Source organism: Ambystoma mexicanum, chromosome 5p (genome assembly GCF_040938575.1).
Source record: "Ambystoma mexicanum isolate Mex_15411 chromosome 5p, UKY_AmexF1_1, whole genome shotgun sequence".
Classification (NCBI taxonomy): Eukaryota; Metazoa; Chordata; class Amphibia; order Caudata; family Ambystomatidae; genus Ambystoma; species Ambystoma mexicanum.
The window spans coordinates 29,805,518-29,832,169 of NC_090930.1; the positions used below are offsets into that span (position 1 = coordinate 29,805,518).

General features: G+C 51.4%; 1 protein-coding gene across 5 annotated transcripts in view; it reads left to right on the forward strand.

Moving 5' to 3' along the window:
• Positions 1-26,652, forward strand: part of ZMYM3 (zinc finger MYM-type containing 3) — a 1,331,158-nt gene that overhangs the window by 549,105 nt on the left and 755,401 nt on the right. For all 5 annotated transcript variants that reach the window (XM_069612373.1, XM_069612372.1, XM_069612371.1 and 2 more), the window contains exon 10: positions 23,972-24,058. In XM_069612373.1, coding sequence (XP_069468474.1) covers positions 23,972-24,058 — 87 coding nt within the window. The remainder of the gene's footprint in view (positions 1-23,971; positions 24,059-26,652) is intronic.

Consider the following 26,652-nt stretch of genomic DNA (forward strand, 5'->3'; position numbering starts at 1 on the left):
TTTACGGACACCACCAGCATGTTTTCCACCGGAAGCAGGGGGGCACCAGATCCCTTGCGTTCTCCAGATGCGCAAGACCTATGGCTATGGGCCGTCGCACAGGAGATGTTCCTCGTCCCATTTCATCTGGCAGGAGTGGCGAACAACGTGGCACTCTCCAAGCAGGGAATTGCGCTTGTGCCACGAATGGGAGCTTGGGTGGGACCAGGCGGACCTTCTGTTCCGACGATGGGGCAATCCCCAGATTGATTTATTTGCGGCGACGACAAACGCCAAGTGCCGGAGGTTCGCCAGCAGGTTTCCTCAGCCGGGGAGCATGAGGGATGTATTCTCCGTCCCCTGGGACGGCCTGTTCCTCTATGCATTTCCCCTGTTGCCCTTGCCCTTGCTTTTGCGACTCCTCAATTAACTCGGACGGTCCCGTTGCATGATCCTCGTCGCACCGGCATGGCCGAGGCGGGTATGGTACCCGGACCTTCTGGACATGTCCGTGTCCCCTCGAGTCAAGCTTCCGGTGGACGCAGATCTCGCCAGGGAAGGAAGCGCGATTCTGCACCACGACCCAGGGTCGATGAACTTGCAGGCCTGGCTCCTGCAGCTCTAATGTTTGGTGGATACAATCCCCCTGCGGACTGCAAGGAAGTACTTGCCAAGGCCAGGGCTTCCTCTACACTGAAATGCTACGGACATAAGTGGAAGAGGTTTGCCGTCTGGTGGCGTGCACAGAAACTTGACCCTCTACGGATTACAGCCCCGCTCGTGCTGCCTTATTTACTGTCGCTGGCCAAGGCAGGGTCGGCCCATGCTTCTATCAAGGTTCATCTGGCGGCTATCTCCCACGACACCAGACCTCTGGGTCGGTTGTTATGGTCACACCGCCTGGTCAAGGAATTCATAAAAGGACTTTTACCTTAGTTCCCGCCAGTGAAGGCTCTGGCCCTGGCATGGGAGCTCAATGTGGTGCTGACTAGGCTCATGGGTCCTCTGTTCGAACCTATGCATTCAGCGCCGCTCAAATTCCTGTCGTGAAAGACATTTTCTTGTGGCCATCACCTCATCACGACGAGTGGGAGAGATCCAGGCCCTCTCCTGTGAACCTCCGTACTTAACTTTTCACGAAACAAGGGTAGTGCTGCAGACGCACCCCTCCTTCATGCCCAAGGTTCTGTCGGACTTTCATCTCAACGAGCCCTTGGTGTTACCTGTTCACTTCCCATCGCCTTCGTCGCCGGCTGAGAGGTCTTTGCACTTGCTGTTGTGGCTTGAGCCCTGAAGTTCTATGTGGATCGCACAAAGAGTTTTCGCAAGACATCTCAGCTGTTTGTGAACTTTGGCCCTTTGAACCAAGGGAAGGCCCTCCACGCCTTCCATTTCCAGGTGGCTCTCCGGCGGCATCACCCAGTGTCACCGGTTGGCAAACCGACTGTTGCCTGGCCGTCCGAGAGCCCATTCAACCAGAGCGATCGCTGCAACTACGGCGTTCATGTCTGGTGTGCCCCTGCTGGACATGTGCAGCGCTGCTGCGTGGAGGTTGACGCACACCTTCACGAGATTCTACTGCGTCGACCGGGATTCCAGGGAGGAGTCCCGAGTCGGCCAAGCAGTGCTGCACAACCTGTTCGCTTGAAGGTGAGCCTGGTGAGGAGGTAAGAGTAGGGGTGTCACGGTATTGCTTTTATGGTGGTATGATGACCTTGTTGCAAAATGACGGTATATCATGGTTATCGCGATATAGCAGGTGGAGTTAACTATTAACAAATATTTTCTTAAAGATCATACATTTTCAGCATTTTGAAACTTGTCTCTGCACACTTTTAGCTGATCCTTCAGGAATCTAAGGCGGCTGCAGATTTGGTCTTTCATTGCGCTCGCTCGTTCGCCTTAAATGAGTGACTAGTGGAAGGGTTAAAATGCACATTTTGAGCGATGAGATTGCTGCTCAGTTACAGGTCATTGCTTTGAAAATCGGCATCGAACTGCATTATTTTGGAACCACATGGCATGGGCATCATGACCCCTCGCTGCGATCAGTCATAAGATTGTTTTGATAACACTTTATCCCATTAAACGGAGAAAAGTCACTCATGTGAGGTCTGAAAGACAATGTCATTGTGTTTCTTTTGTCAAAATGTCATAGCCAACCCACTCACAGAAAGGTTGCATATTAATCAAATCACTATAGCTTGTTTACCATCTGCCTGGTGTTTTATGACGGTCTGATGTTGGAGTCACCACTGACCATGTAATCCTAACAGGACAGCATTCAGTGGGCGCTGTTGATTTCTTTCTTATTTCTTGCAATACATGTTCATTTACCTTCTTAAAGATAGTGGCACAAAAACTTCCTGAATATGACAGTTAAAATACATAATGGCACAAATATGGCCTAGACCACCACGGTCCCATCATTACCATTTTCCCCAGGTGTGAGTGTATTAGACCCTTGTCATGTGAGTTGATACGGAGGAATGCTTTCATGGGTGGTGTCACAAATTGAGGATAGACCTGAGAAATATCTCACCCCCAATACTCTGGATACTTCAAATTGTATGTAGAATCTGTTCTGCCTGCTCGAGTCCAGTGACCTATGCAGAAGGCAGGTGAAGGATTAAGCGAAGCAACAACTCTAGTGCCAATGAGGACAGTGGAGGGGCAGTTTATATACTAGCACAAAGCACTGATAGGCCCAGTGTTCATACAGTCTACAGAGCTAACGTTTTTTTGTGGACATGCATCAGAAGGGTATCCAGTTCATTCCCCCCTTTGAATTCTGGGATGTGTAGTTCTCCATCTTTCAAATTGGTGGGAAAACTACAAATCGGCTGTTCTCCAGCATGGGGTCTGGCATGGATTCACATGCTCATGAATATTCCCCGTCAGGCTGGGAATCCTCGGTAAAGAAAAAAACCAGTATCAGTTTCGTTTCTGATCTGTCTTTCGCAGTAATAACCAATCACTGATCTCTGCGTCATACTGACCACAGCCAATGACTGCCCTCTACCTAAACCCCGCCTCTGGCAACCATCTTCAGATTTTTACCGCACGTTCATGTGTTGGGATCCTCGTGCTATTGCTCTCGAGCGTTAGTGCTATTTTTTCACGTTTTTTTTTCTCAAAAACTTCATTTTTTCGGTCAAAAGAGCCTCAAGCTCCACCGACTCTCTATCCGATCAACGGGGACCCGTGTCGGATTCGTCTGCGCCCCTCAAGGGTGAAGATTCGTCGAGCTACGCTTTTGGAGGACTCCAGAAGTTTCTCAGGCCCAGTCATGGCCCAGGAGAAGGGAAGCTCGACGCCCGGAAAGCTGTTCAGGGTCTCCCTGGATGCCAGCTTCAGAACGTCTTCAAGGAGGACGAACACTCCTTTTGTCTCTACTGCCTACATGAGGACAAGACTCACGTGGAGAAAGACTGTGCGTTTTGCGGCAACATGTCGGAGCGGACCATGAAGGACCGCCATCAACGTCTCGCCAACTGGCTAGAAGGGAAGAGCCCGTCCGGCGAGAAGAAGAAAACCGAGCGGTCTTCTAAGACCTTTGAGGACACCCCGGCGACGGGGGTCCAACATAAGGCCAAGCACCGCGAGTCCACTGGCACCGGGAGCGCCGAACGGTCGGGCTCTACGGGCGCCAGGCAGGGCGCACCCTCCCCGGCACCATCAACCACGAGCCAACGCTCTGGGTCGGGTAAGAGGAAGGCCAAGCACCCGGCGAAGCTCCTGGAGAGGCCCCGGTCGAGCTCGAAGGCGGAGGGGGAGAGAGGCGGTGTCCCCCCTCAAGGATAAGGCGGTGAGCGCACCTAAGGTGGTGAAGGCCTTAATCCATCCGGCCAAGCCCTCTATCGAAACTGTCGCGGCGGCCCTGGCTCAGCCTGTGCAGGCTACACCACTGGTGGCGACCTCGGGGCTCAGAGTCTCCCTGCCACCTCGGAGGGAGTCCTCTTTTGTGCCCATCGATAGGACCCCCGTGAAATCCCCCGAGGGGAAGAGAAAGGGGGGGGCAGGGCGTCGTCGTAGATTCGGCTTCAACCTCGGAGGAGGAACTGGTCGAGGTCTTAAGCCATGGCCTCGGCGTGGAAGAAGACCGGCCCGTCGGGATGGATCCCGACGCAGGTGACGACGACATCGTCGAGGGTACCGACGGGGCCCCTGATCGCCCGTCGGATTCCCCTCTGCCAGCGCCGCAAGACAACTCGGCGGCCATTTTGTTGGCCATACAGTCCTTATGCTCCGAGATAAGGACGAGGCTACCGTTACCGACGGAGGAACCTCTCCCGTCGGGGGATCCAGAACCGGGACCTTCTGGTGTTCCCCCTACCAAGAAAAGAAGGATCCATCCACCACCTCCTTTTCAGCCGTCGCGCCCCGTCCAGCCCTCCTCCCCGTCCACCCGAGGGGATGATACGGGGACTGACACGGCAGCGACGGGTACGGACGACGAGGTATACGACGAGGATGTACCTTCGTCGCCTCCCACCAGGGCTTCTCCGCCCGACGAGATTGGATCGTTCCACTCCATGATCACCAGGGCATCCGAGCTTTTTCAACTCTGCCCTGAGGAGAAGAAGGAAGGTTTCCTTGATCAGCGGCGCGAGGCCAAGAGGAAGACGGTCCTCTCAGTGCCTCTATTGGACGACATTTGGGATGAGGGCCTCACCCTCCTCAAGAACCCTTCCACGACGCCAGCTAGAAGAGACCGGTACGAGAAGAAGTACCGGGTCCCGGACACGGCCCCCCTGTGCCTCCGGGCGCAGCCTACCCCGGACTCCGTCGTCTCCGCGGCGGCCAGGAAGAAAGCGGGGGGGGGTGCGGCCTCCACATCGACTTCCCCACCGGACGGTGAGGGAAAGAAATTGGACGCTATGGGACGCAGAGTCATCTCGTCGGCAGCAACGACGATTAAAGCGGCCAACGCCTTGGCTATCGTGGCCCGCTACGACAGGGAGCTCTGGTACAAACTGGCTCCCCTGCTGGACTTCCTGCCGGACGACAAGAGGACAGAGGCCCTGGAGATCCTGCAGGAAGGTGAGGTGGCTTCGGACCACGCCATTACCGTTGCGACGGACATCGCCGACACTGGGTTCCGCCAGTTGGGCAACAGCGTTTGCCTTAGGCGGCGTGGATGGCTCAAGGCTACGGACTTCCGTCAAGACGTTCAGACCAGAGTCCTGGACATGCCCTTCGATGGGAACAACCTGTTTGGGAAAACAGTGGACGATTCCCTTCAGGCCATTAAAGCGGACACTGAGACGGCCCGGGCCCTGGGAGTTCTGCAACAACGACGGACGCCCTTTCGGAGCAGCGGAGGCAAGGGCGCCTCCAAAGGTTCCGGCGGCGGTTTCTCCACCTACCGTCAAGCGGCCCGCTCGTCGTCTCAGGAGGCCTACAGAGGACGAGGCAAGTCTGGCGGACCCCGCCGTCGTCGCCAAGGAGGTCAAGGCGGCAAAGCCTCGTCGAAGCAGGATTGAACCGGCCGTGGGGTCGGGCCCCCACCGAAGCACCCCGGTGGGAGGCCGGCTGGCGAGCTTCGTCAGCGTGTGGGAGTCCATCTCCACCGACCGTTGGGTGCTGGACGCCTTGGCCAGGGGCCACGCGCTCGAGTTCCAGAGAAGGTGCCCGCGCGTCCCCCCCGTGGCCAGGAAAGAACTTCACGTCCCTCAACTTCTCCTGGAGGTAAAAGCGATGCTCAGGAAGGGCGCCATCGAACTCGTCCCAAAGAGGCTTCGGGGCTCCGGAGTTTACTCGAGATACTTCCTCGTGAAGAAGACAGGGGGATGGCGCCCCATCCTGGACCTGCGGCGTCTGAACAAGTTCATCAAGGCGCAGAAGTTCCGGATGGCCACCCTCCAGCACGTCCTGGGTCAGCTGGAGGAAGGAGACTTCCTGTCGTCGTTGGATTTGGAGGATGCCTACTTCCATATCCCCATCCTAAAGGGGCACCGAAAATTCCTCAGGTTTGTGGTCCAAGGGCGTCATTACCAGTTCAAAGCCCTCCCCTTCGGACTACGGTCGGCACCCAGGGTATTCACCAAGTGCCTTGCACCGGTGGCGGCGCAGCTGCTCCGCGAGGGGGTCCACGTCTACCCCTACCTGGACGACTGGCTCATCCGAGCCAAGACGAGGGAGCTCGCCGTGGTTCACACGGCAAGGACCGTCCAACTTCTCACGGACCTGGGATTCTCCGTGAACTACGCCAAATCCCACCTGGTACCCGCGCAAGACGCTCTGTTTCTGGGAGCGAGGCTCAACACAGTGTCTCTTCTGGCCTCCCCGTCGGAGGAGAGGACCAGGACCATCCTGGGCAAGGTGCAGCGGATGTTGGTGGCCGACGCGGCCAAGGGGAGGTCCATCAAGTCCCTCCTCGGAATGATGTCTTCCTGCATCTACCTCATTCCCATGTGCAGGCTCCGGATGCACCCGTTGCAGGAGTTCCTGGACGCGCGTTGGATCCAAACGACGGGCAGCTTCGAGGAAAGGATCACACTCGACGAGAGTTTCCGACGAGCGATCCGGTGGTGGGGCACCCGCGCGCATCTGACGGCGGGCTTGGACTACCAGACCCCAGCCCACCAGGAGACAGTGACCACGGATGCCTCCCTGGAAGGGTGGGGAGCGCACACCGAAAATCTGCACGCAAGAGGCCTTTGGCTCCCGACGGAGAAATCCCTACAGATCAACGTCCTGGAGCTCCGTGCAGTGTTTTGGGCCCTCGGGTCCTTCCTTCCGTCCCTCAAGGGCAAGGTGGTGAGGATCTTCACCGACAACACCACCACCATGTTTTACATCAGGAAACAGGGTGGAACCAGGTCCTCAGCACTGTCCAAGGAGGTGCAGGACCTGTGGCATTGGGCCATCGCCCAAAGGATTTTTCTGGTGCCGTTTCATCTAGCAGGGATAAAAAACACCATCGCCGACTCACTCAGCAGGGAGCTGCGCTCGTGCCACGAGTGGGAGCTACGGCAGGATCTAGTGGATCGCCTCTTCCGACGGTGGGGCACACCCCAGATCGACCTGTTCGCGACGGCGACGAACTCCAAGTGCCGGAGGAGCATGGGAGATGCTTTCTCGTTCCCCTGGGAGGGCCTGTTCCTCTACGCGTTCCCTCCCTTGCCACTGCTAATCCGGCTCGTCAACCAGCTCAAGAGGTCACGGTGCAGGATGATCCTCGTCGCGCCTGCGTGGCCGAGGCAGATATGGTTCCCGGACCTTCTGGACTTGTCCGCGTCCCCGCCAATCAAGCTGCCGGTGGACGCGGATCTACTCAACAGAGAAGGAGGCGCCATCCTCCACCACGACCCGAAATCGCTGAACTTGCAGGCCTGGCTCCTGCAGCGCTAGAGTTTGGAGGATACGACATACCGGCCGACTGCAGAGAGGTTCTTGCAAAGGCCAGGGCGTCCTCGACTCTTAAATGATACGGACACAAATGGAAGAGGTTCTCTGTCTGGTGCCACGCACAGAAGATTAACCCTCTACGGATTACGGCCCCCCCAAGTACTGCCGTACCTGCTGACGCTGGCCAAAGCTGAACTGGCACACGCGTCCATCAAGATTCATCTTGCTGCGATCTCCCGATACACCAGAACCACGGGGCGGACGTCCTTGTGGTCTCATCGTCTGGTGAAAGAGTTCATGAAGGGACTGTTCAGATCGTTCCTGCCGGTGAAGGCTCCGGCCCCGGCGTGGGAGCTCAACGTGGTGCTGACCAAGCTCATGGGACCTCCGTTCGAGCCTCTGCACTCGGCTCCGTTGAAATTTCTGTCGTGGAAAACAGCGTTTCTTGTGGCCATCACCTCCGCACGACGAGTGGGAGAGATCCAGGCCCTTTCCTGCAAGGCCCCGTACTTGACTTTTCACGCAACGAGGGTAGTGCTCAGGACGCACCCCTCCTTCATGCCCAAGGTACCGTCGGACTTCCATCTCAACGAACCCTTGGTGTTGCCTGTGTTCTTCCCGTCGCCTTCGTCGCCGGCTGAGAGGACTTTGCACTCGCTGGATGTGGCTAGAGCGCTAAAGTTCTACGTGGACCGCACGAAGTGTTTTCGGAAGACGTCACAACTCTTTGTGAACTTTGGACCTGTCAATCAGGGGAAGGCTCTCTCGAAGGCTTCCATTTCCAGATGGCTCTCCGGCTGTATCATGTACTGTCACCGGTTGGCAAACCAACCGCTGCCTGGCCGTCCGAGAGCCCATTCCACCAGAGCGATCGCAGCTACCACGGCGTTCCTATCTGGTGTGCCCCTGCTGGACATATGCAGGGCTGCTACGTGGAGGTCGACGCACACCTTCACGAAATTCTACTGCGTCGACCGGGATTCCAGGGAGGAGTCCAGGGTCGGCCAAGCAGTGCTGCGCAACCTGTTCGCCTGAGGTGAGCCTGGTGAGGAGGTAAGATGCTTAATGTTAAGTTTGATGTGATGCTTAATGTTGAGCCTTTGCCACCTCCCGTGGTTGTGCATGTGTGTACTGCTATGTATTCTTTATTCATGAGCATGTGAATCCATGCCAGACCCCATGCTGGAGAAGGAACAAGTTACTTACCTGTAACTGTTGTTCTCCAGCATGGGTCTGGCATGGATTCACATGCGAACCCTCCCGCCTACCCCTCTGCGGCTCTTCACTTGGTCATACTGCCACTTCACGTGCTTCTAAATCTGAAGATGGCTGCCAGAGGCGGGGTTTAGGTAGAGGGCAGTCATTGGCTGTGGTCAGTATGACGCAGAGATCAGTGATTGGTTATTACTGCGAAAGACGGATCAGAAATGAAACTGATACTGGTTTTTTCTTTACCGAGGATTCCCAGCCTGACGACGGGGAATATTCATGAGCATGTGAATCCATGCCAGACCCATGCTGGAGAACAACAGTTACAGGTAAGTAACTTGTTCCATATTTAACCCGACTCTACTGATCAGAGAGCGGTCACAGCATCAAAGCTGCATTTACTAATGTGGCCTCACTTTCCCTATATTCTTGTCTGTCAAACGCCACATCCCACAGCACTTGCTTACTGCAGCCTTTCCAAATCAGATTGAAAAGCTCACTTAATAGCTGTAGGCCCTAAAACGGTATAGCGATATAAACAACGTGACGGTTATTATACTACATTTAAGCTATTCACGGTATCTAGAACGGTATACTGTTACACCCCTACGTAAGAGATGCTTAATGTTGATCCTTACCACCTCCCGTGGTTGTGCATGTGTGCACTGCTATGTATTTATTCATGAGCATGTGACTCCGTGCCAGACCCCCCTGCCGGAGAAGGAACAAGTTACATCCCTGTAACTGTTGTTCTCAAGCATGGTTCTGACATGGATTCACATGCGAACCCTCACTCCTACCCCTCTACGGCTCTTCTCTTGGTCCTACTGCCACTTTATGTGCTACCAAATCTGAAGATGGCTGCCAGAGGAGGGGCTTAGGTAGAGGGCAGTCATTGGCTGGGGGCAGTATGGCACAGAGACCAGTGATTGGTTGTTAGAAGGACAGTTCAGAAGTGAAACTGATTGATTTTTTTTTTTCTTTACCGAGGATTCCCAGCCTGACGGGGAATATTTATGAGCATGTGAATCCATGCCAGACCCATGCTGGAGAACAGTTACAGGTAAGTGTTAGTGACAATTCTCATTTATGGCTAATTTCCCTCACCTAGTGAGTCCCTCAGCAGCTTTGCTGGTTTTCTGGGGTTTATTTTTTCCACCTGGTATGAGTGTGAGCCTTTTTCCCACTCTTACATGCGTTTTTCTATGTGTATTTCTACTTTTTGTGTGATCTTGGGCTCTGGAGCTACACCACTCCATGAGTCCCACTTTTTGTGTTACACAGCACCTTCACTGCAGTAGCACAGGGTTTTCTTTGAGACTTCCCACTGACTCCATTTTTCTGGGGCTGAGACTATTTTGAAGTGTGTGTTTACTGTTGAACATTACCCTTTTTAAAGACCGTTAAATAAATATTACTAGAAAACCTTGAGTGTAAGTTTTATTTCGGTACTTGTATGGGGGATTTAAATTCTACAGCTCTACACCTCACATTTACTCCTCTTGAGATGTCTGGTTGCTCAGTCACACTACCAACTTGTGTAGTACAGACCTATACCAATAGGTGGGTTACCTAATACCAAGAGGACAAGGGTTGCATCGTCTCCCCCAGGGTTATTACATCACTTCTTGCCTAACAGTCCTCAATCAACTCAAATGGTGCCAGTGCCGGATGATCCTCGTCGCCCTGGCATGGCCGAGACAGATTTGGTAACAGGACCTTCTTAGCCTGTCAACGTCGCCTCCTGTCAAGCTGCCAGTGGTCTCAGATCTGCTCACCCATGAAGGAGGCGCAATCCTGGATTACGACCCAGGATCGTTGTACCTGAGGGCTTTGCTCTTGCAGCCGTAGAGTTTCGAGGGTATGAGTTGCCAGCGGACTGCAGGTAGGTCCTTGCCAGGGCCAGAGTGTCTTCGAATCTTCAGTTCTACGGGCACAAGTGGAAGCATCTCGATATGTGGTGCCAGGTGCACAAGATCAGCCCTGAGGGTCACGGCCCCGCAGATTCTTCCATACTTGTTGTCTTTGGCCATGGCGGGGCTGGCACACACCTCTATCAAGGTGCATCTGGCGGCTATCTCCCGCTACATCAGGTCTCCAGGGCAATCTCGTTGGTCCCACCGTCTTGTCAAGGAGTTCCTCAAAGCTCTGTTTCGATTTTTCCGGCTGGTGAAAGCTCCTGCCCCAGCTTGGGAAGTCAGCGTGGTGCTGACGAGGTGCATGAGGGGGGGCCCTCTTCGAGCTTATGCACCAGGCCCCTCTCAAGTTCCGATCTTAGAAAACTGCCTTCCTCGTGGCCATCAACTTTGCCAGAAGGGTAGGTGAGATCCAGGCCCTTGCCTGCAAACAGCTATATCTGACTTTTCACGAATCGAGGATGATGCTGCGGACACACCCCTCCTTAATGACAAAGGATCCGTCGGAATTCCACCTCAACAATCTTTTGGTGTTGCCTGTGCTTTTTCCAAAACCTTTGTCGCCAGCTGAAAGGACTTTGCACTTGCTTGATGTGGCTTGTGCTCTAAATTCACATGCAAAGTGTTTCCGGAAACATCTCAACTATTCGTGAACTTTGCTCCTGTGAACCATGGGAAAGCCTTGTCCAAGGCTTCCATCTTCAGGCGGCTCTCCGGCGGCCTCACATACTGTCACCGGTTGGCAAACCAACCGCTGCTGAGCCATCTGAGCCCATTCCACCAGAGCAATCGATGCGCCAAAGGCGTTCCTGAATGGTGTACCCCTGCTTGAAAACTGCAGGGCTGCTACGTGGAGGTCCACGCACACCATCACACGATTATACTGTGTCGACCGGGATTACAAGAGGAGTCCTGGGTCAGCCAAGCAGTGCTACTCAATATGTTTGCTTGAAGGTGAGCCTGTTCCGCAGGTAAGCGTATTTGCTTCTGTTGAGCCTTGCCACCTCACGTGGTTGTGCAGTGTTGTACTGGGATGTCGTCTTTATTCATGAGCATTTGAATCCATACCAGACCCCATGCTGGAGTAAGGAACAAGTTACTTACCTGTAACTATTGTTCTCTAGATTGGGTCCACCTGCGAAACCTCCCTCCCTGCCCCTCTGCGGCTCTCCTTGGTCAGACTGCTACATTACGTGCTACCACATCTGAATATGGCTTCCAGAGGATGGGATTATGGAGAGGACAGTCATTGGCTGGGGCAGTATGACCCAGAGCTCAGTGATTGGTTTATAGGAGAAAGACAGTTTGTAAGTGAAAATGAAACTGCTTTTTCTTTTACTGAGGATTCCCGGCCAGACGACTGAGAATATTCATGAGCATGTGAATCCATGCCAGAGAACAATAGACAGAGGTTTAACATATGCGGGTTTAACTTAATACCAGACCCATTTGTACTTCTCCATGGCCCGAACGGTAGGTCACAAGTAGTTATTGACTTGGTATGAAGATTAGTCAAGTGGTGATTGACCCTTGCCAAGTCTGCTGGCACAGGCAAAATGTATTTCGCCAGGATATCGGCTTGTACTCTTACGTCCCTTCCCCTTTCCTCCATACTGCATGGGTGTCCCTTTCAAGGGATGGGAGATGGAATCTTTTGCACCAGACAAAGCCTTCGTCCCCTTTAAATTTAGAGGCGCACGGGGGTGCGACCCAGGGAGCATGCGCTTCCCTGACTCTGCCTTCCGGCGCCAAACCTATGTCCGCTTTTCCGCGGCGACCAGAACAGGCCGAATTCACCAGCGCTTCTGGGTTTGGCTTTGGTCATGTAATTCCATGCACAAATACTTTTGTATTTTTTTTTGTCTTTTTATCATTCAGGTACTCTGGCGTCGAGCGCCATGCTCCTCCCTGGGGCAAGTCAACTTCCACAGGGTTCAGCAGGTGTCCATCCTGCAACGGGCTCTTCCCAACTTCAGACCCCCCACTTCCTCGACCTACGTTGCCTTGGCCCAGACCACGGTTGGCAACCTTGTACAGCATGTGGGTCGCTGTCATCAAAAATCGCTGAAGAACAGACTAGCCAGGTGGAGGGAGCTCTTCCAGAAGTCTCCTCCAGAGGACCTCAAGAACTTTGTTCGTGAAACAAACCAGGCCCAAGGTAGCCTGCTACTTTCCATCGCACCCCGCAAAGTAGACGCCTTCCCAAGTACTCTTCCACGTGCTAGGGACCGCTCAGGTCCTTGTTCCTGCACATGCACCGAGGCTGCTACAGCAGCTACCAGCAAGGGAACATTGGATCCTCCCAGTGGCATTGTTGAGGGACCGGAAAGGTTCTTTTACCGAATTATCATCCGAAGGGCTCCGCCCTTGTACTGGCATTAAGGCAGAGGGGCTATGCCCTAGTACCGGCAATATGTCAGAGGCTGCGCCTAAACGCAGCTCTACCGACCACCGGGTGAGGGTGTCGCACCTACTGGGCCTAGGCCCGAGGAGCAGGGAAGGCCTGGTGATCCACACTCAACAGTCTTAGAGGAGGCTGGGACAAGAGCTGAGCAACACGTTGCAGGCACGTGGCAGGCAGTTCGACAAGATGGCCGCCATGCCAGACAGGTGCAACAGTCAGACGCCATCCCAGGAGTTCGGCTAAGAACTAGTGTCAAGGTGGGACTGGCCTCCACCAGGTACGTGGCCTACAGTCTATCCTTATGCGCAGAGCAGCTTCCAAATGCGTCCATATGGGCAGGGTATGCAGCGGCTCCAGGAGCTCCGGCTACCCAGTCAGTACTCTTACCACCTCTCTGGCCATGGAAGAGTGGTTTTTCGAGAGGTTCCTCGGGCTCGTGAAGTCACCTCGGATGGGGGGGTCATCGTCCAGGACGCCATCAGGGATGTCCTCCCTACAATGCTAGCGGCACCACAAGCGCCTCTGCCGGCGCTCCCGGCGCAGCCACTTGCCACCCAGCCGATTCCTCAGGCAGTTCTGTACCAGCCTCGTCCTCGTCCTCAGCCTCCAGCTGCAGTCCCTGTACCCCAGCCTCCGGCTACTCCTCCACCTCCGCAGGATCCTCCTGAACCGCAGGATACAGATGAGGAGGAGGATCCGGACACGCCATCAGCCAGGGTCTTCCACGAATGTCATGCAGGGTTGGCGGAGTACCTGGGCCTACCCCAACTCGATGTTGAGCAGCCGGCAGAGGGGGTTCTGGCTGAAGTCCTCACACAATGCCCCTCTGCCAAAACGGGGATTCATCTGCAAACCGAAGTAGTCTCCCTGGCCAAGAAGGGTTGGCTCAAGCCCAACTCTGTCCAGGCGGTCAGTCGACGCCTGGACGTCAAGATCAGGCAGATGGAGGGGATACACTCTTGCTCTCGGCCCATCAGTGATCGCTGCGGCATCACTATACTCCAAACCTCAGTCATCCTCAGCCGCCTCCTCTGTAGCGCTGCTGGGCAAGGAGGAGAAGATCTTGGAGGCGTACGGAAAGAAACTCTATTTCAACGCGTCCTTGCATCTTCGTCAGGCCAACGCAGATGCCATGCTGGCAGCCGCTAACCAAAGGTTATGGTGGGAAATTGCGGACTTCCTCCCGCAACTCCTTACGCAGAACTAATCACGTTTTAAGGTGGGGCTGACTGAGGCCAAGTTGGTGGCGCAGGACCTCATGGAATCTACCATGGCCCATATGGAGACCTCTGGCCGTGCCATCTGTAGCACCACAGACTTGAGAAGGACAGCCTGACACGTCCCTTTGAGGCCACGTGTCTCCAGTGGTGGGCAGGCTTGCTCTCCATGCAAATTTCTGTTGCCAGAATTTCGCCGACCCCTGGATCCTTTCTGTAGTATCATTGGGTACAGCCTACCCATCCCAGCCTACCCTCCCCTCCCTCAGGTTGGGACAGCAACTCTTCTGGCGGAGATCCACTCGCTCGTAGAGAGCCAGGCAGTGGAGGAAGTCCCAGCCTCCCAGTGAGGCTTGGACCTTTACTCCAGGATTTTCGCCTTTCAGAAGAAGAACCAGGTGGGCCCGAGAGTTGTGCTGGACCTTTCCACCCTCAACCTCTCCTTACCCCTACAAAAGATGGTTATGCCAGCTTTTATCGTGGAGACATTGTGCAAAGGAGACTGGATGTGCTCCCTGGATCTGAAGGACTCTTACCTAAATTTCCCGATTTGGCAGCCCCAACGTTCTTTCCTATGGTTCCAGATCATGGGCTACCATTTTCAATACAAGGTCCTTCCTTTTGGCCTCAACTTGGCCACCAATGTCTTTACCAGGCTAATGAATTTGGTGGCTCTCCTCCTGAAAGCGCAGGGCCTCCACATCTATCCATACCTCGACGACCTACTCGTCAGGGCTATATATCAGGAAGCGGTTCACCACTCTTCCCATGCCCTTATGAACACACTGCACGATCTGGGCTTCTCGCTCAATCTCAAGAAGTCGCAGCTGCAGCCCATGCACACTGACATTCTTGGGCCTCATCTGGGACACATGCTCAGAGAAGGTATTTCCTTCAGAGGACAAGATCTCGGCCATCAAGAGGGCCACCTCCCACTTGCTCGGCAGAGAGGTGACCTCGGCATGGTGATACCAGCATCTCGTGGGTCTCTTGGCGGCGGTCCTATTAGTCATTCCACACACGACATTGAGGATTCAGCTGCACTTCGCGCCCTCATGGAACCAGGAGCGGGGCTCCCAATCCGAGATGATCAAAGTTCCGCCATCTCTTCACCCAGACCTAACATGGTGGTCCAGGGACTGCGATCTACGGACAGGCAAGCCCTTTCGGCACCTTCCCTGCAGGCCACCATCACCACAGACTCCTTGCTCGGGGCTGGGGAGCCACCATGGATGATCTCTCCGTCCACGGCCCCTGGACTAGACAGGAGCAGGAATACCACATCAATTGGTTGGAACTGAACGCCATCTGGGTAGCGCTTGGAGCATTCATACCACTTTTTAGGGACGCGGTTGTAATCATCCAGACAGACAACTCGACCAGCATGTACTATGTCAACAAGCAGGGAGGTACCAGATCCCCCTCCTCTGTGCAGACTGGAAATCGGCATGTGGGAGTGGGCCCTGGAATTCGACCTATACCTCACAGCAATCCACCTCCTGTGGGAAGCCAACCTGAAGGCGGACAGGCTCCGCAGGATGGGAGTGGACAATTACGAGTGGCAGCTAAACGACCTTGTCATTCAGGAGATCTTCGACAGGTGGGCTCACCCCCACGTGGATCTCTTTGCCACTTTGCACAAGAAGTGCCCTCAGTTTGCCTCCTGGCAGGGACAGGGCCTGGCTCCCTGGGCGACGCATTTCAGCTCCAGTGGAACGGCATGAAGGCTTACGCCTTCCTGCCCACTCCGCTGATTCAGAGTGATTTGTAAGATCAAGGAGTCTCGCCAACTCAACATCAATTCTAATAGCTCCTTTGTGGCTGGCCAGGCCATGGTTTTCGGAGCTGCTCAGCCTCTCGGAGGTGCCTCCGATTCACCTCCTGACAGGCCCAGCACATCTTCTGGTGCAGGGTCATCCACCCCACGCCACAGAAGCTAGCCCTCACTGCGTGGTACATGAGCAGGTAACGCTGCGGCACCTCAGCCTCTCACATGCTAATCTGGAAATCATACAGGGGGCAAGGAGCAAGGCTACCAGGGCCCAGTTCAACAGTAAATTGATCAGATTCTGCCCCTGGACCGACTCCAAGGAAATCGACCCCCTGGTATGTTCTTTGGATGATGTGCTTTCCTTTTCGGTGCACCTCGCCCACTCTGGTGTGCAGGTGGACACCTGCCGTACGGTATCCGGTCATTTTTTCGAAAACATTTTTTCGAAATTAAATTGTCAAACATTTTGCCGAGTATTTTTTTCTAATGTCTTTTTTTTTGTTTGTTTTTTAAGTAAAAAAAGGGTTAAAAAAGGGTTTTTAAAAAGACATCCGAAATATTTTTATTAGGCGAAATGTTTTCGACATAATGGCATTTGGAAAAATGTCATTCGAAAAAATCACTATACCCTGCCGTACATACTTCGCAGCCATAGGGGCTTACAGGAACTCTGAAGGGGGGGGGAAATCTTCTGTTCCAATCCTAACGTCAAGAAGGATTTGACGGGGTTCGCAAGGCTCTACCCGCCCTTCAGAAGGCCGCACCTGTGTAGGACCTCAACATAGTTTTAGGCTATCTGGCGCACCAACCATTTGAGCCAATGGCGTCTGTGGACATCAGGCTGCTCACCATCAAGACAGCTTTGCTAGTCAGCCTCACTTCGGCTCGTAGAGTCGGTGGGGGGGGGGGAAATACAGGCGCTGGTCGCCTCAGAACCATATACTACCTTACGCAGGGACAAAGTAGTCCTGCGGACACACCCAGCATTTCTGCCCAAGGTGCCGTCTGCGTTTCACCTGGATATAGTCCTTCCTACGTTCTTTCCTGATCCCAAGGACGAAGCACCGAGGGTGCTGGACTGCCTGGATGTCGGGTGTGCCCTGAAATTTTACTTGGACAGGAGCATGGGCTTCTGCAAATTGGACGCCTTGTTTGTCACTTTAGGAGGCCCAAGTCCAGGCTACCAGGCCTCCATAGCTCACTGGATAATCTTGGCCATCAAGGAAGCGTAGAGGGCCAGCACAAGCCACTCCCGGCCAACATGCACGGCCACACAGTCGGGGCCAAGGTAACGGCCATCGCATTCCAGCACCATGTCCCTTGGCAAGTCATAAGCATGGCGGCCACTTGCGTCACTCCCTCGGCTTTCTGCAAGCATTACTGTTTGGATGCCAGCTCTAGATCTGATGAGGCTTTCGGACCGGTGGTTCTCAGGAACCTATTTGCTTAAGGAAGGTCTGCTCTCCACCCTGGGGCTACATTCAGTTGTAATCGCCCATGCAGTATGGAGCAAAGGGGACGGGATGTAAGAGTATTATAAGTTACTCTCCGTAGTGACTAACGTACTCTTAGTCCTTAGTCCCATTTCCCCCATACGTCCCACCAACTCCCCCCCCCCCCCCCCCCCCCCCAACATACTGGCGTCATTGGGCAATGTTAACTCTATTATCGACGCATCAATGGGGACTGAGGTGTGGCGCTGGATGGCAGTCAGGGCCGCACCCCCTCGCGCCTCTAAATTTAAAGGGAAGGTTTTTTCGGGTGAAAAAGGTTCCGGCTCCTGTCCCTTGGAAGGGACGCCACTGCAGTATGGAGGAAAGGGGACTAAGAGTACGTTTTTCACTATAGTGAGTAACTTATAATTTCATGCTTACAAGAGACTTGAGTTGTGAGGAGCTGTGACTACTTGCGCAGTTCACTGATTTTGTGGTGAATTTCATGCATGGTAAGACAAGTAGTCAAGACACAACGTAATGATACCTGCTGTCTGTGAGGCAGCAAGCCTGCTGTTGCGACAAGCGGTGCGCACCGGGTGCAAACCGGCCTGCTAACGCATTGCCGACCTTGAAGAGCCAGTGTTGCTGGGTAATGTAGTACCTCTGAACTACACTGTTCACAGGTCGCATAAGAGTATGGGGCGAGCTGCGGCTAATGCGACAGAGCGATTAACGGAGGAAAAGATTACCAATACCTGAATGAACACTGAGTCGCATCTAGATGTGCCCATCAACAGTAATGCAGAGTTTCACTTCTTGGAAAATGCAGTATCGCCTGGATTTGAGATACCTGGATAGAGCGAGAAACGCCTATAATGGGGACCCAAGAGTTAATGAAATGGTACTTCTGTGTCTGTCATGTGGCTTCTCCACATTTGATTTCTTTCTTTTGTTATTGCTATGCAATTCACCTGAAGATGGAATGGAATGGTGTTTCCTGCTGATTATCATCTAGGCAGAATTTGCAGCTTGCTTCGTTAATTCCTCTTCCTCCTGTTCTGTTTTTATATTCATTAGTCGGATAAACTCCTGGGTGAATTTTCATTAATTTGCCTCTGTGGGTACTTGAGGGAAATTATTACAGATAATCAGGTAAAACATTTTTTTTTGCGATGTTTGTTGGGCATGTTCCCTAGATTTTTCAACTTCATTTTTGATTCTCTGGTTGAAATCAAGTCTTTTCTTAAAAGTTTTTCTTTTACTCCATTGTGGTTTGTCACAAACTCGTCCTCTGAAGATTCAAGGTCCCTTAATATCAGACACCATTCGTTTTTCCAATGGTTTAAGTGGATGGAACTTTTGGCCTGGCCTTTCTTTGCTAGTATTTTGTATCCATCTCCCGGATTGTCTTCTCTGACTTTTCTCAGTAGACAGAGATTTCCATTTATTATTGCTTCCAGGGACTCTAGCCCAAGCTCTGATCTTATTGCCACTATTGGTGTATTTCTTGGTAGTATTCATAATGGTTTCCAAAAACCACTTTCCAGCTTGGGCCAGATTGTGTGAGAAAGGTTCACTCCGGCTTCACTGCCATATGTTAGTGATGGTATCACTTTCTGTGCATTGAACATTTTAACGGGTCTCAAGGAGAATTTTCCAGATCTACCATTTACTACTCTTCCTTGCAAGCTTAGATTCTTAACTTTTGCGAACAAAACGTCTTCCCAATTTTTTTCCACTCTCGATGTTAAATCCCACTCCTAAGTATCTTATCTCAGACACTGATTCCAGATATTCTCCTCCAATTGCCCATTTAAATTTTTTCGTTGAGGTATTGTTCTTACCACCCACGGTCATGATCTTTGATGTTTCCACATTGATCATCAAGTCGTTCTTTTTCATCTATTGGTGCAAGTTGGATAGAAACCGCTGTAAGCAGATTCTTGTTTCATCCATTAAGACTATATTGTCTGCATAACAAATTAGCGCTGCTTCCTGATCGTTTAATTTTGGTGCAAAATGCCTTGTATTCACTGTTCTTTCCGGTAAGTCTGCAATATACAGTTTAAATAGTGGCTGCGAGCGGACAGCCTTGTTTTAATTTCAACCTTTACTGTCAGTTCTCCATCTTCGCCAAAGCAAATTTTGTGTTGACGTGTTTTGATGGAACGCCCTTATTGGGTTCAATAGCTCTTCAGAACATTTCCACTTTTTTAGCTTTTCCCACAGCTTTCTCCTGTTTAGAGTCAAACGCTTGACTTAAGTCAATAAATGCCAGATGCAGTTCCTTTTTAAACTCCAATGCGTTTGTTTTTAGCATTGTCAAGATAAAAAGGTTTAGATCCGTACTGGTTCTCTTCGTGAACCCCGATTGTCGGGGTTCTATGATGTTGTTCTTTTCTGCCCACCTTGTTGGACTCTTCTGTAGGTCTGCCGCAAATAGTTTTCCAGTTGTTGCTAATAGTGATATAGGCCGATAGTTATTGGGCTTGTCTCGCTGTCCTTTTTTATAAATCAGAACAGTTATGCTCTTGTTACAGATTTCGGGGATTTTCCTTTGTGTTTCAATCATTTTGAACAGTTTGTTTATTATTATAGACCATGTTTTTGGATCCTTTTTCAAGTGAATGTTCGATACGCCATCTGGCCTGGCTGCAGTTGAATCTTTCAGTTTCCTGATTGCACTTTCCATTTCCTCTTCGTCCATCATTACCTTCCAGGCGTGCTCAGTGATCACGTCTGGTAGGTCAATGTCCTCTTTCTGTGCTGTGAACACTTGAGTATAGTGCTTTATCCATTCTTCTGATCTGAGACGCCACCAATTAACCTCTTTTGTTGGTTCAATGTACAGTTGTTAATTAGGTCCCATGTTTCTCTTGTGTTTGTATTCCACAATGTCTTTAACATTACCTCCCCTTCTTCTTGTACTCTTATGTGGCTAAATTCGATTAGCCCATTGTTATACTGACTTTGACTTTTCCTGATACTCCTTTGTTTTTCTTTTTTTTCTTTTCTTGATTTCTCTTATTTCCTTTGTTTTCTTCTTTCCACCAATTGACTGCTGTATTTATGGATGGGTATTAGGGCGTCCTGTTTTAACCCGGTCTTCTTTTCCACGTATGATTCCAGCAGTGTTTCATAGTTTAGGTGTCCCATCTGTTTATTGGCCGTCTCATTAAACTGACCTTTTAATGTTAATGGGCCTCATTCCGGGGCTGGAGGTAAGGGTTAACGGTCACCGTTAATGGCAACGGTGACCGTTAACACTTACCACCATATTCCGAGTTCCCTTTTGCGGGTTGGCATTTAATGCCTGCTTTTAGCAGGCGTTAAAAATCCAACCCGCAAAGGGACCTTGGAGTAAATTACGGCACCGTAATGGCAGGAATGGGGATGGGGAACCGGTATGGTGAATGGGGACTTACCGGTCCCTCCAACCTTGGAATGGACCGTTAATTACTCCATTCACCATGCCGGATTTCCATGGAGTAAATAGCTCCATGGTTGCTTACCATGGTGCTCTTTACTCCATGGATAGCTCCAGCCTCGGAATGAGGCCCAATGTCTTTGTTTACTTGTTAGCTAGCAAACCTTGATATTCTGTTATGCAGGTGAGGCGGTTTGGGGGGGTAGGGTTTTCCAGACTACAGTAATTGCTGTATTCCATATCCGGACCATTCTTACCTTGTCAGTTGCTGCTGGTTGACTTTGGCATGCCTGCACAGGCAAGCCCGGACTGGAGCTGCCCCTTTGCCTTCAGGCCCTTAGCCGAGGGCTGCACTGGGAGAAAATCCTAAAGGGATCTCCGGATCCATTCACGGCCAATGTTGGGAAGGGAGGTGGGAGGAAGTGAGACCAGCAAAAGGGTGCGTAGGGGGGACTGGCAAAATAGGTAAGGGAAAGGCCATCGCTTTTGGATCCTGACCCTGGAGTTGGAAAAGCGAGGGAGATCACCTGGGTGGAGGGTTCTTGGATATTGTGGCCGAGATCTCCTTGGGTGAGAGCGGGTCTTCCACATTCTCTTTTCCCCAAAAAGTCCTCTATCCCATGTGCAGTCATGGGATATTGTTATCCCTGTCCCATTCACAAAGAAAATAACAGGAGATAGCACCTGTCTAGAGGCATCAGCAAGAGGGTGAAAAGAGGGATTAAGTGGGGTGTCCGCAGAAAATAAATGGTATCTCCTTTACATATTGAAGACTAACCTTCCCTCAGCATTCATTGGCAATTGTAAGACCGCTCCCCTCTTTTCCCCATGTTTTACCTCTGGCAGTACTGGGACAAGAAATGGGTGACTAGGAGTGACTAATACTAACCCCTCATTTCACATTCTAGTACTGGGACGAAGATGCCTCTAGTGTTTCATGATCAGGCATGTCCTTTTTAATTGTGGTCCGGCAAGCCCAAATGAAAATCCATACCTGCAAACTGTCAAATGTGTATAAAAGGGCACCAAAATTGCAGCAGAGCTCGCAATAGTGAGGCCTGGTTGTCAGAGACCAGCAGTAGACATGTCATGATGAGGCAGTTATGGTGGATCCTGAGAGAAGGCCAGGATGCCGGCAGAGATCAGGAGGACCGCTAGAGCCCAAGACCAGCTGGGCTCGAAAGCCATCAGATGTGGGAGCCTCCATATGGGACAGAAAGCAGTGGGAGCTGCCAACGAGACAGGAGGAGGACAGTACGCTGTCTGCGTCCCAGCTGAAGAGCAGGGCTGCTGGCGTTTGGGGAACAGCATCCGGAATGCGAGAGGGGCTCGCCGAAGCTGGCCCATCGGTCTACAAGACCAAGGAGAAGCGTAGTCATTTTAGAGGAACGCAATGACCATTGAGTGTCTGGGAAGTTACTCAGCATCGGGGTACTCCTTGCGGGCTACGCTTAAGCAGTTAAGGGCCGCACATGTTAATTGAATACCGTGTGAATGCAACTTTGCAACAAATTTGAATTCCGTTTATTGAATACCGAACTGATTGAAAGTTTGAAAACAAAGCTGAAATATACGTTTATTGAACGAAACTTTGAAACACAGCTGATTCACATATATTGAACACAGAAATTAGTAAAAACCTTGAAACTCAGCTCAAGTAAGCTTATTGTACACGGAACTGAATAACACTTTATAGGGAAAGTTAACCATGGATGATGACCAAAGGTGCCCACTTATTGAAAAGAACACTAGTGTGAAAGAATACCGAAAGGTGGGACAGGAAAAAGACCACCGTAGAGTGATCTTTATAAATGGATACAATACAGCAACGTCAAAAGCTGGCAAGAAGTGTATAATACGTGGTGACAAAGCCTAGAGGTTAACCAGGAGAAATCAGAAAAGTGTGAACAAACGGCATACAAGACAAAAAGGGTGATGAAAGGGAAGACCTTGGGCCTCATAAGTTTGACGGTCCGGAAACCAGGGTGCCTGCCGGTAAACTCACTGGCATGCTCTATTCCAGACCGGCTTGCTCCGTTTGCCTGCTGTGGCCGCTGTGCCCGACAGGTCTGACCCTGTCAGGCACGGCGGCCATGGTAGGTAAAAAATTCACAGAAGCGCTGGCAACGTTGGCAATATTGCCGGCGGTTTGTGTCCCCACTCCCATAGTCCTATTGGACTCTATGGGGACTTGCATTTTGCCGGCGCCTGACTCCTGGCCCGCCAGAGTTGTAATCTCCCGGTGGCACCAGGAAGTCGGGTACTGGTAAATTACGGGTCTGGTGACAACCCGCCGGTAGCACCGGCAGGCTTACTGCCGGACCCATTGTGAAATAAACCAAGGAGCACTGAGTGAACTGGCAGAGCACACCAGGAGGAGGGTCAAGTAGACTTATTTTGTGTTTATCATGGAAAGGTTCAAACCTTAAAGTGCTACATTGAAATCTTGCGGAAGGGAACCCTGAGATTTGGGGAACTGCAAATACTGTCTTGAGGACTGAGCCTCGAGAGCCCTTATGTGTGAACTGTTCCATTGAACTTGGGGAGGGGAACCCGGAGCATTGTGTGGATCTGTATTGCCTTGATCTGTGGAAAGGTAGTCTTGAGACTTTTGTGTAACATTCTTTTACATGGGGAAGCGGAGCTGAAAAGGAGGCTAAGAGCAGGAAGAAGCTCAGAACTTGATCACCATGTATTTCATTATTGACATTGTACACATTGTTTAGCTTCCGTTGTGAGGGTAGGCTTTGGATACACATTTTAAGTTGAACTGTTTTACTAAGGCTTTCCTTAGTGCTGTTCGGGCAGGGAAATCCTACCTTGGCATATGGCAAGTTAGGCCTTCAACCATCCTGACATTTAAGTTAATAACGTTCTTTTGTTTGAACTTTGAATCTGTTGTCTGTCTTGCTTTGATGCCTTCACAGTACCGAACCAAACATTTTGTGATCCTCCTTGTACCAGATGTGTTAAATGGATGTCTTAAATTGCTCAGTTCGGCCTGTAGTTGGTAGATGCAGTATCTTTGGTAAATCCCTTTTATGAGGTCTGCCAGTCACTTCCATTGTAGTTCAGCTACATCTTGTTAAGTCGCCCCCCTTTTTTTGGTGAATACTAGTCCAATATATCTTTCTCCATTACTGGTTTTGGGAAAAGGCACCATAGGTCTCAAATGTTTGATCTGCCTCAGATTTAAGTCTTTGGTGCCAGTATGTGGAAGCTGCTGCTGTGCTTGACCTTTGCTTTCTCTCCTTTTCAGCGAACGACTCCTGAAGGTGGCATCCACCTGAGCTGCCATTATTGCAACAATCTTTTCACTGGAAAGCCTGAGATCCTGGACTGGCAAGTGAGTAATGAAGACCAATCCATTGGTTTGTCGTGTGCATCACACCTCTGCTACTGCATTGTACAAGCCTGCTCTATGTAATATCCCCGTCATTACATCTACATGCAATTTCTAAACCTCAAATGTCTATGCTTAGGTTTCAGATCCCTGAACGCTGTTTTAAATCTTGCTTTTCTGGCCTAATAGTTTTTTGATATGACATGGAGGAAACATTAGCAGTCTTCTTTTTATTTAAGGTATTTGATTCAATGTCCTGTCTCATTTGTACCGCCATTTACAGTGACCTTTCACTTCAGGGGCATGGATGTACTGCGCCGCAATGGGCAGCAGTGGTGGGAAATTTAGGAAAACATCGAAGTGACTAGGGACGGAGGGAGGGGCAGAGGAGTGTTGCACACTTCAAGGGAGACAGCTAACTGGTGATTGAGGGGGAAGGGTAGGCCAGGCAAGAAGTGTGAAAGGGAGGAACCCTTCCCTCAACTTAGAGTATATCCTGGGGAGGTGTGGAGAATGGCAGGGGGGGGGGGCCAGGGAGTGAGTGGATGGCACAGCCAATGGCAAGTGCGGGCAAGACTTCGGTATTTGATGCAACACAGCAGATCACAAAGCTGTGAAGACATGCACCAACTATTTCATATAATTAAGCCCATAGGAAAACGGATTTACAAGCATGTGACATGTTCAGAAGCAACATGTAGAATACCAGTAGTTGGTGTCTGCCTTTTTTTATTTTTATTGAGCTGTGAATCTTGGAAATATTTGAAATTCATTGGTAATGTGTTAACTGAATTTAAAGGTGTTTTCTGCTATCGCTCCTTTTTGTTGCGGTAGGATGTTTTTATTTTACCAGTTAGTTTTGGCGATTAGGTACCGCTGAAAGCCGAAACTTTTGTCATTAAAATAAGAGCTTTAACATGAGAGCTTGAAATGGGGTCTTTGAATATAGGTTTGTAATGCTTTTCAATGCAAATGAGTGTAAAGGACTGGAGGGGGGTGTCTGTACTTCTGCTCTCTATATGGCAGAGGCGAGGCACAGAGAACCCCAGCCAAGATTCTCTATGCGGTAGCAATGGACGAGCAATCAAGGCCTAGCTTCTCAGGAAGTGATGCGGGCTGGTTCTTAAGTACAGTGTGTAGTCCCCAAGCCCCCACAATTCTAAAGTGGTACCACCAATATTATCAGATCTCATCAAAGTGCATCACCTATACTGTTAGAATGTCAGACAGATCAATAACAAGGAAACCAGCAATAGAGATAGGCAGGAAAGCAAGATGGTTGACACAATTGGCAGAATACTGGCCCTGTACCACTAGGCAGTTTTGCCCCCCACCCCCCCAACCTGGGCAACCTGTAAAATAAAGATATAGCACAAGGCCAGTCCATATATTGATCAATAGTCTTATTTCCTCCTATGTTTTTACCCCCCCAATGTACCTGGTGGAGCAGAGTTCTTCAATGAAGCGTCAATGGATCCTTCTTGAGTGACCCCTCCTTTCAAGCAGGAGTCGCGGATCGTCGAGAGGCGTCGAAGAAAGTGAACTTGGCGTCAATGAGAAGGTCGATCCAGGCGGTGCTCGACGGCGACGACCTGCGAGGAAGAGGTGTGCAGGGCACCTCAGCTTTTGCTAGTTCGGGACCACAAAGAGTTTCAGAAGAACTGTGGCCCAACAAGGGCGTTGAGTTGTCGAAGTCCTTGTGGCCTTAAGGTGGCGGGAAACCCACCGACGGATTCTCCTCGGCACGTTGGCGGCCTTGACTCTCTCCGGCAGGATAAAGCGGTCGTTGGTGCGGACAAGGGAGCCCTTCGATTCAAATGTTCTTGGGCAAAGGAGCGGGCGGCTCTGGTCGTCGGCGGCACAGCGTCAAGTGGTCCCCTCTTCTGGGGCAATACAACTTCGACGGGCCTCCAGCGGTTACACAAACCTGCGAACCCTGTTCGACGGCAATGGACTTCGGCGGCGAAGTCCGGGTGCTTCACTTCGATCTCCTCGGCGGTCCTGTCTCCAGTCGGCAGCCTTTCGAGGGTCTGACTTCCAGGGAGCTTCGGCGAAGGTCAGCGGTGTTCCATGGTCCCTCGGAGCACGGGAAGAGGGTGCCTTACCAGGTCCTCAGATCAGTCTTCGACAAATTCGGCAGCTTTCAGATCAGGTCGAAGCAAATGCAACAGCAAGTCTTCTTCTTCCATCTGGGCATCGAGGATCAGCAGTTCCAGTTACTCTTCAAGTGTAGACACAGCTTCTGAACAATTTCCAGTCGTGAGAGGTCCCCAGATATACTATTCTGTCTCTCATCCACGCTGCTGGGTTACACTCTGCAGCCAATCATATAGAAGGGCATTCATGCAGTCAGCCAATCAGGCATACAGTGCATTCAGGCCACACTCCTCCCTCTCAGACACTCACAACAAGGAATGTGGATTGGGACAAGTACCCAGCCATTCAACACTACAGACTGCATTCAGGCCAGTTTCGGGCAGGGCTGTCTCAGTCTTTGTCTCATACCAGAAACCAGACAGCCACAACAAGAAGTGCATATTGGTCACACACTCCATTCACCCAGGTCCCACCCAAAGGGTGTACCCACAACATAGTCA